This window comes from Eschscholzia californica, unplaced genomic scaffold (assembly GCF_041429995.1).
Source record: "Eschscholzia californica isolate CP2 unplaced genomic scaffold, dmEscCali1.0.p SCAF_1, whole genome shotgun sequence".
NCBI lineage: Eukaryota > Viridiplantae > Streptophyta > Magnoliopsida > Ranunculales > Papaveraceae > Eschscholzia > Eschscholzia californica.
In genome coordinates this window covers 65,064,743-65,075,037 of record NW_028238198.1, presented here as the reverse complement: position 1 = coordinate 65,075,037, position 10,295 = coordinate 65,064,743, and the positions used below count along the sequence as shown (strand labels likewise).

The 10,295-nt window shown below is 36.5% G+C and overlaps 1 protein-coding gene across 2 annotated transcripts; it reads right to left on the bottom strand.

Annotated features, from left to right (window-relative positions):
- Positions 1–290: 290 nt before the first annotated feature.
- LOC147568278 (V-type proton ATPase subunit a1-like) lies at positions 291–8,455 on the bottom strand. Of its 2 annotated transcripts, none has more exons than XM_086654739.1 (18): positions 8,061–8,455; positions 6,974–7,018; positions 6,719–6,869; positions 6,416–6,523; positions 5,566–5,679; positions 5,309–5,482; positions 4,971–5,108; positions 4,470–4,577; positions 4,266–4,373; positions 3,882–4,030; positions 3,452–3,605; positions 3,158–3,318; positions 2,767–2,973; positions 2,492–2,675; positions 2,313–2,396; positions 1,594–1,790; positions 1,450–1,509; positions 291–909 (listed from the first exon to the last, which is right to left on the bottom strand). In XM_086654739.1, the coding sequence occupies exons 3-18, from the start codon at positions 6,821–6,823 to the stop codon at positions 705–707; spliced, it is 2,256 nt and encodes a 751-aa protein (XP_086510865.1). In that variant the 5' UTR covers positions 6,824–6,869; positions 6,974–7,018; positions 8,061–8,455; the 3' UTR covers positions 291–704. The 2 variants fall into 2 exon arrangements, with proteins under 2 accessions (XP_086510865.1, XP_086510864.1); XM_086654738.1 differs by having other exon boundaries at positions 6,719–6,841.
- Positions 8,456–10,295: the final 1,840 nt, after the last annotated feature.

The window sequence follows — 10,295 nt, the reverse complement described above, 5'->3', positions numbered from 1 at the left end:
ATTTCCCATCAAACAAAGTTGGGAAGAGGATTTGGCATTTGTCTGTCTCTCCAGCCAAGGTAAATGAAGTGAGGTTATATGAGTAGAAACCTTACCTATTTGCCAGTCGGAATGTTTTCATTACATTTTTAACTCAATTCTGATCCTGATAGAATGTGATCCATAGATACACTTCCTAGAATTTTTAACGAAAGAGTTTTTTCCCCTTATTACTATCATGTAATCCCATTTACAATATTGGATTAAGCTGATTTTGGAACTTCCACAAACGAAAAAAAAGCAAACAAACAAAAAAGATAAAAATCATGTATAAAATGTCAATTATCTGCAAAAGTTCACCTGTTGTGTGCAAAAATTTGATAAAAACCTGCTTCTTCTCTGCTGATGAACAAGTACATCAGTGAAGATCCATGGTATTTTTGGCTCTATTACCCTAATAACCTCAACTAGAAAATTTACAAAAGCTCTTAGATCGACTCTATCGAAGTAAAGGATCTATCCATCCCATGTATACCCCCAATATTTCCTGAACAAACTAACCAATGAATTTTACATCTCGCAGTCGAAAAATAAGCAAGCTCCAAGATGATAAATAGAAATGGATACCTCTTCGGAATCACCAAAACTCTCTATTCTCGGCTTCTGTTGTTGGCTCTTTTTCTGTATGTTTTCGGTTAGACGGTGGATGTAATGGAAATGGTGAATTAGTCTTCTTCGTCCGCTAAGCTGGCAAAGGAGAAAGGGCTGAACTTGTACCCATCTCCATGGTAGAATTTGTTCTGGAATTCGACCCAGTGGAGACGTAATGCATGAAGTAGAGCACTTAAAGTTTCCATCATGAGTAATACAAAGGCTGTGGCAAAGACAAAAACTACTAGCCCCACCATTCGGATTGCTACGTTGTCGTACCTGAAATCATTGTAATCAATCTTTAGCTTTAAAACCCAAGTCTAGCCTTTCCCCATAAATCAGGAAGAAATATATTAGTTCCCTTTAGATGAACTGAAAGAGTATGAAAGTTGGGTATTAGCCCCATATATGATCCTTTAAGACTTCTGGAGCTTTTTACTATCTTAGTAGTTGCTTTGGAGTCTCAGGATTGGGTCCACCTCAACTAGTCCCGCGCCCTGAACTAGCCCGGTGACTAAGGAGTTACTCGGCTGAAATTAGATCAGCATGTTTCTGAAAATATAAATATGGTAGTTCTTGTACTAAATACTATGTATATACTTATTTACTACAAGGAAAGAAGAATTAGGGGGAAAAAGAGAGAAATGGGGAGATGGAGAGCCCATAAAACTCCGCCTCAGTTCCCTAAACAACTAGGTTGTTTTTTCCTCATAGGAGTCAAGATTATATTACAGTTTTAGCTTGTGAGGGCACCGATTATAGAACCACGAGTATCTGAATTCTGAAGAAACAATAGTGGTAAACAATATTACGACTCACCCCCAGGCAAGCAAGAGGACTTTCTCGTAGAAAACAGTTGACAACTCCGAGTGCGCCAAACTGTTAAAGTAGCACCCATACATCAGCAATATTTGTAATAGTTCAGACTCTTTAGAAAGATGAACACGAGAGAGGGAATGATACCTTAGAGCCCAGAGACGAAGGTAAGATGCAGTATTTGAGACTGCACCTAGAATGAACTCAATGGAGTGTATCATTTGATGCACAAATACCTCGCTGAAATTAAACTCTTCATGGTGTTGTCCCCTTGCAGAGTCAGGTTCAGCGTCAAGACCAATTTCTGAGGCAACAAGTACTCCATATGTACGACCTTGAAACCTCTATGAAGATCAGAATAAAAAAATGATTAAGTTATAGATTCATAACACATTTTGAGCAGTTCGAGAAGTACCCTTGTTTATGTTATAGCCTTCAGTAAAAGACAGATGAAGCAATACTAAGAACTACTTGAGCATAATAAGGTTCTGAAAAGAAAATCCGTCATATATTTCTGAACTAAATTTTAAAAATAATTGGCTTGTGTATAAAAGGATATTATTCAGACACATCCTAATTGACAATATTAAGAAAAATTATGGTAATAAAAAAAGGTATCTTTATTTTCAAGAAAATTGAACATTTTAAAACAGCAGTGGGCAGCATAAAGCATGTAATCAAGTTTAATTTGAAAGATGAATGATATTCAGTCAAAAAAATTGAGCGGATAAATCAGAAGTGTAAGAAAAGTGGATAAAGTTTCAAGTTCAGATTATGCCAGGTGACAAGCTTCAGTGCTTCACTAGAAGCAGTCTTTTTATAAATGATATCAATGGTGCAATATATAGAGTAACATTGAAGTGTACCTCCAAATGAAGTTTCCTTAAAATGAAAGGCTTTGGAAAGAGCATCCAAGGAACAGCAACAAGAGCTGACAGCAACAACACAATCTGCAACAAACTTGCGTTATTAACAATCAGAACACCGAGGTTGATTACTGACATTTCATGCAACTATGCAAGTAAAAGAAGAGTAGATATAATGCCTGTAGTGGTCTTTGACCCGGAAACAACTGGTTTTCGCCAAGAGCGTCAGTAGGACTTAAGAACATGTAAATCATCACATGATAGAGATCGGCCTGAGACCCCGTGCACCACTTTATGACAATGAGGATTGCGAGATAGCCGAAAAGGCTATTAAGAAATATCATATGTGGTATAAACTGGTACCTGCAAACGAGACAAAAAAGTTTACTGAACTATATATGGAATAGGAGCAAGATTCAAGATGATGTGCAGGAGAAAGGGAAGAGAAACACACCTTACATCTATTGAGCTTCCAAAGAATCTTGCGTTGAAATAACTTAACACAATTCCTAAGTTCATCTGAGTCACACCAAGCAAAATAGACATCTTCATTTTGAGCGAGTTCAAGAAAGGTAGTTCTGACCGACTTCCACGCCAGCTAGGATCCAGACCAAATGGGTACGCTTCACGGTATTTGATCAGGCCAATAGTATGTGCATCACTGAAAGCATGTAAACGGTAAACAAGAAACATAGGAAAATAACTTACAAAGATCAGACTAAAGTGTAAAGCTCAGTGTCAGATCCCTTCATTCATTTTCTTGGAACTGAAAGCATGTAAAACGGTAAACTAGATTCACATGTTCATTCGGTATCTAGAAAACATAATGTCAAAACAAAGCATACCTGCACGTAGTATCACGGCATTTATAAGCAGTGTGACCAAAAATATGATAAGGAACAGAGAAGAATTCATTGTAGATCAAGCCACAATAAATGGAAAACAGTGCCATTAAAAAGAGAACATAGCGTCCGCCAAACGCCATCTCCATAAAGCTTCCTAGCTTCTGGAAAAACAAAAAAGAGGAAGGCAAGTCGTACATAAATCACAAGTTAAATAGGACCTACTGTCCATCCCCAATTACAAGTTGATGCTACTGTTTCTCAATAAAGGAGTACATAAATTTATAAAGAGGCTACCTGAGAACCAAGTTTCCGCTCACGAGCTATTAAAACTAATGCACCCAACAATAAGCATATGCCATGACCCCAGTCCCCAAACATCACCGCGAAAAGAAATGGAAATGTGACAATAGTATAAACTGCTGGATTTGCTTCTTGGTATCTAGCAAAACTGCAAAACGAAAAGTATTTTATTGGAGTTTGAGAAAATGTGATTATATGACTGTAGAAGACATCAAAGTCATTCTTTGAGTATTTTCAATTAAAAAAGTACCATCAACCTCTGAGTTCAACGAAAACAAATGTTGACAGATTACAGCGTTCCAATTTCTAATCAGTAAAAAACAACTGTAAGAAATAAAATATTGTGCCACTTGCATATGTACTTGCTCTTTGAGATATAATATAACAGATGAGATAGTGTCTACTGAGGTCTTGAGCTACATACCCATATGCATCAACAATTTCCTGAAATGCATTAGTGAAGCGGTTGGTTCTAAAATATGTAGGTGGCGATTCCACTGCATCCATCATGTGAAATATTATCCCCACTTGTGAATTGCTATCAATTGTTGCACGTTGCAGTGCATCTTGAATCTGTTGTGTCATAAAATACATGCAATAATTAGACGTGGTTTCTCCTTTGGTATCGGAGTGACTTTTAGGGCTCCCCGCGCTTGTACCTCGGCTCGCTCTTAGGGTTTTTTTTCCTTTTCTTATTCTTTGTCCTCTTGGACGTATTACTATCTCAAATAAAAGATAACAAAAAACATGTGCAATAACTTCCACAATAGGCCCTAAAAATTTGATAAACTAGTAATGAGAAAGTTACCTGAGCTTTTGCAATTACTGGGCACCATCCCTCTCCAACAAGACACTTTTTTGTGACATCAAAATTGAGCATATTGAGAGTATCATATACAGCTTTCTCCTTTCTTACCTAAAAACGCATGCAAACTTAGAACAGAGCGTATGTATTTCCAATATAACTGCGACAGCAAAGACATGAATTACATGGTCCCTGAAGCTTACTCACCATAGTTGACCATTTCAAAAGGTCGAATCCAATATCCGTAAGAACATTATCTCGATGACGATTCCCAGCATCTAGAGTAGTTTCAAGTTCAGAGAGTCGGGACAAAACCTGAAAGGAAAATCTTGGACTTGTTACAGCAAGTTAATACAAAACAGTATCCGTACTGCATGGTAGAGATTAGAGATGAACCTAAGTTGAGAAAAGGTCATAACATTTTCCCAAATGTACTCATGGTAGAGATTAGAAAACAGTATCCGTACTGCATGGTAGAGATTAGAGATGAACCTAAGTTGAGAAAAGGTCATAACATTTTCCCAAATGTACTCATCTGAATTAGAAACAGTACAGTCAAATTATTTGTTGGATCTAACAATACTTTAAAGGACTGATCACATTCTGATGCATATCCACGTAACCAGACACATACACATCAGGAAGCGTAATACCCTGATGCATGGAAAGAAGAATAGTTGGGTTTAAACTTTAGAGAAACATGCATACCTCTCGAGTTATTTGCCTTTGTTTGGTAATATCTTCAGGAACTGGGTAGCAATTTGCACCAAATGCCTCACAGATTTTGAGTATCTTGTTTCTTGCCTGCTCGCCTGAAAAGAAAACAACAAAGATTGTTTTCTCAACCTGCATAATAGAAACCAGAATAGTCGGTATAATATCTAGAAAGAGATAAATCAAGAAAAAGTATAACACAAAATAAAATGATAAAAACCATAAAGATTAGTGTAGGTAACTAGGCATGCATAAACCACATGGAAAGTTTTTGGTAGTTGAAAAATACATTCTCATTAGCAGATTATGATATTCTAAAGAAAGAAGCTAACCATTTCAGCAGATACTGGATCTAAGACAGTTTCTTCAGCAGCTGCATGATTGAAAAGAATGTTGCCTCTTGTAGCACGGAATAGCATCCTCTCAAATCTCAGAGCTTTTGATTTACTAATAATCCCACTTATAAATCCTAAACCAGCTTGGTTGGATGTCTCGGGCTGCATTTCCTGTAGAAAGAATATGCTCAACGGGTCAAACTACAGTGACAATTTAGTGCAAGCATTATGCATGAACATTGTTTGAAAGGTACCTGTTCAAGCAATGATGCTCTTTCCACATACTCATCGTTCAAATGTACATTTTCATCCAATTCTATCTCTTGTGCAACTGAACGCTTCGGAGTTGAAACAAGAAAGTTACCTGCCTGGAATACAAATTTATGAGAAGGTACGGGACTTGTATTAAATAAAGAATCATAAGAAAGGGTTATGTTAAAACGGTACATATTTCTACATTAACGAACAGCTCTTGTACTAGATAAGATAAGAAAAAACTGGGACAACTAACACCACAGCCGGACGAGGGTCTAAAGTTTCCACATTTTCTCAAAAAGGAGACAGGGTACTATCGTATCTGTAACTATTTACCTCTATAATCTAGAGGCTCTATATAGAAGATGTCATAGAATATGTGATTCAGGGTTTAATTTCGTTATATGACTGATACATACTTGATTTTTGGAAAACATATGAACACTTAATTTGCTAGTTACGAGTGTAAATGTTATTTAGGTATAAATGGTTGCACTTACATTATCTCACCAATAAAACAATAAGCACGTTATAAAACTACAAAATACCATTTGCTATAAATTTTTCCAAAGTAGAGCAGGGTTGATTAAACATTAGACCTTGACATCAGTTGATTACATAGCAGACTTACAATACTAACCAGAGATAAGATGCCCAAATATCATGTTTTTTACTAGGGCCAGTCGGAAAAGACTAGGAATTTCAGACTTCAAAGCAATCCTCCGTCAACTAAAAACTATATAGCCTTTCGTGAAGAACTATAAATTATTATTTTCTTCCTATCTTTAGAATTTGAATATTATGTTATTCTCAAGCAAAAACACCCCAACTGAGAACATAGTCACATACCTTATCCAGAACCATCTTGAACTCCAGAAGCTCATTATAAGTAAGACGCAGTTTCTCACTGTTGGCATTCATTTCAATAAGTTCAGTTTCATGCTCCGAAAGGCGTATCTGAAACCAAACATATTCAGAATTTAATATACCTATGAGACTTCTGAACTAAGCTATTGACCTAGAAGCTCATCCTCCCACTACTCCCTGAAGATCCATTAGTTGTGACTTGTGAGCACAAAAATAGAAAGAGGACCCAACAGAGGACAAAGCAAGCTATTATTACAAGAAGACGAAAATAACAAATAGGTAAACCTCTAAGTCTTCCAATTCAATATCTGGTTGCATGCCAGGACGGACAGAAGATACCAGACCAGCCTTACTAATTTGATCTTTGAGAAATCGCAGCTTCCGTGACATCTCTCCGCACCTTTTTACCTAAGCAACAGCTTCAAGACATGAATACCTATAACATTATACCATGATTTGCAAAGAAGACATATTTCGAGAAGGAACTTTTCAAGGAGAACCCCAGTTGTAAGAACTAAAAAGACTTCTGAATGATTATACCTGATTCACAAATGTGCGCTGGAACGGACTTTTACCATCATTCAACTGCCAGAAACAAAAAAAGGTTATACAAATTGTAAGGTGGCCGACTAATTGATAAGATTAGACTGATTAGTCACAATGTCATCGGTGTACAAGTCCTTCAAAACACATACGAAATCAGTAAATTCATTAGATTAATTACTAAGACACTCTGCAGAGCAAGTTGTGTGTGTGTGTGTGTGCATTCTTTTCGTAATTGAGCCACCACCCTTGACTCGGCATTTCCATGTTCTATCTCAACCAGTGCTGAAGGCACATATTCCCAACATATGTATTTTTCAAGGTTTAACTATATGACTGGATCGTTGTATACCAAACTGTGCTATATTACACCTCAAATATCTATCAACCTAGTCTTTCTGACAGTTCTCTATCGTGTGCCATTACCATTTCTTTTTTCTAATATTCTCGAGTTTTGACTAAAGGTCCAAATATCAAGTGATTGTATCAACCCTGAACATCAATTGGGCATATATGTTTTCGCAATGGTGAAGTATAAACCACAACGGCAAAGTAATATCTGGTCTAGTTGCAATACTAAGAATGTCAACCCGATCAAATTTCTTAGAATCCAACATCTTGTCAGTATTCATGTAATTTTGTATCTTTTTGATTCATTTTGAGCAGTCTTCAATAATGTCTAATCTGCATTTGGCTGCATGTTCTAACTGTCATCCTACTTCATAGATCTCAAAATTATCGCCAATTAGCTATTCCTGCCACTCTGATCCACAACTACATCTAACTAACACATTTTACTGGTAATCAAACTCAAAGTTTCAACTACAAATTTTTCTCAAATCATAGCTTAATAAAACAGTCGACCAAATTTACAGAAAATTGAACAAGGAATAACTACTAATAATTAATTCATCAACGATTAACTCAAATCAAACAAACCCTAACTGATGAGTAAGTTCATACACGTATGTACGTAAATAAGTTATGAATCTAATTGAATTTCAAAACAGTAGAACAAATTTAACTAGAAAGATTAAAACAAGAAGTTAGCGAGACAGATCTAGTTAGGTTTTTTAGTTCTTACGTCTTTGAATTGAAGAAGACCGATTTCACCGAGGTAAGAAACGGCTCTATGAGCAGATTCAGCAGGAATAATGAGCTGAACAAACGTCATCTTCTCTGACCGCATTAAATCCATATCAGGTAAATTATCGAAGAACTTCATTTTTCATGAACCAGAAGAAGATTGTTTCTCTTTCTTCTTCTTCTTCTTCTTCTTCTCCGTAGATGAAGAAGAATATAATAGATCAGATCTTTCGAATCTGATAAAGTTAGAGAGAGAAACTCTTTCGCTCGACGCCGAAACTGATTTCACCACTACTTGCCAGCAACTGCCATTTTTACCCCCAAATATTTTTCACCTCTGGAAATTTTAAGCCTATCTAGGAATAAAATGATCGAGACGCAGCGATGTATATCAACGGCTGAGAATTACTGAGTTTTGATGCGGTGGTTCAGCATCACGATTGAAGTCTGTCACTAGGAAACCAATCAATAACTGACGCGTCAGCGGTTCTTTTCCAGCTAGGACTAATTAGCAGTGCCTCCAGTAAAATGAAATTTGAGGACTAGTTTTTTGAATGGATTGTGATTTTTGTGTATATGACAGACTTAAATTACTTTGCCTTTTTTGTTGTTTAATTTCACACAACTTAATTTGTGTTGCATAAATAATAAATATGTCCTTACAGGTATTTATACGATGGTATCATCTGTGTCTGTCGAGTACGGACAGTTCTATCAGATGCGTCGTGTGAGGTGATCTATATGCGCCCCACCTTGCAGCTATAGACGTCCCTCGAGAGCTAAAGTTTTAAGCATAATTTACATATAAATGAGGCGCCTCCAACAGTAATATGAGTGCGTTTAAGTCTTCCCAAAAAAAAAATGAGATTCTTGAAAAAGATGTCATTTCTTATAATCTTTGGTTGATTTTTAATCAAATCTGAACCCTCGAACTTTGATAAGATAAATCTTAACCATTAGAGACAAACATGAGAGAGCAAATCTTAGCCATTAGGAAGAAGGGAAAAGATACCCTCCTTCTTTACGATATTAGATTTTTACTAAACAATTAAAACGTCAGTGATCAATTTGTTTGTTTGCACAAGAGGACACACATGGACCATCCTCCCTTAAAGGAAGGGACATTTTATCAATTTTTTTTGGTAAAATTGGACCCTTAAATCCGATATATTCTTTATTTTCGGTCTATCGCCCACTTATCCACAAACAAATTTGAAACTTATGTTATTAGAATGTCAAAACGAAGACAATCAATTTCATGGGGCGAAGCATATTTATACAAGTTACATCCGCAATGGAATGCGAGGCTACGACAACATTATTAGCCATAGAGTTGTCACAAAGTTTTCGATACCGAATAAGTAGATATAAAAGGCGATGCTTCTACAATTATCAGCGCTTGTTCGGATCGGAGAGATATTTCATTCCTCTTTGAAAAATCATATCCATCCCCACATTAGTGACGTGATTCACTCAATAATCTTTAAGCATAGTCTTCGTTCAAATAATATTGTATCACACACTTTAACGAAATTTACTTTAAAATGAGTCGTACAATATTTTGCAAGGGCTACAATCTGTTAAATTGGATATTGATCATGAAGTTATTATTGAATAATATGTGGACTACTTTCAAAAATAAAAGTGTAAGATCTTCTATATAATAAAAGAGGAGGGTATCTTTTTAGAATATACCCTCCTCCCTTAAAAGGCTAGGATTTATCCCCACAAATGTGTCTTGGACGGTTCAGATTGAAAGGAAAAATGGAAAACAAAAAGATTCTTTTTTTTACCTTCTCCTACCCCAAAGACTCATTCCCGCCCAAACACACTCTCTCTCTCTAACTCTCTGTCTTTCATTCTCTCATCTTCACGGTCTCTCTCCCTCCCTCATCTTTCTCGCATAGAAACTGTGAGTATCGACCTCTCCTCGCTCATCTTCCATTTTCTTTTTAAAAAGTCTTCTTTCTCACGATATTCTCTGGCTCCCTCGCTCTTCTTCCATTTTCGTTTTGAAAAGTCTTCTCTCTGCTCATCTCCACTCAACCCCATCTATCTCTCTCATAGCAGGTACGTCTCTCTCTCCCTCTCTCTCATAGCAGGTATCTCTAAATCGAGTTAGGGATTTGATTTAGGTTGACGATGATGATTATTTATGGCGATTTAGGGTTTTGATTTCTCTCTCTATCTCAATCTAGAGAGAGAAGTCAAAACCTCTCTTTCTTTCTATCTC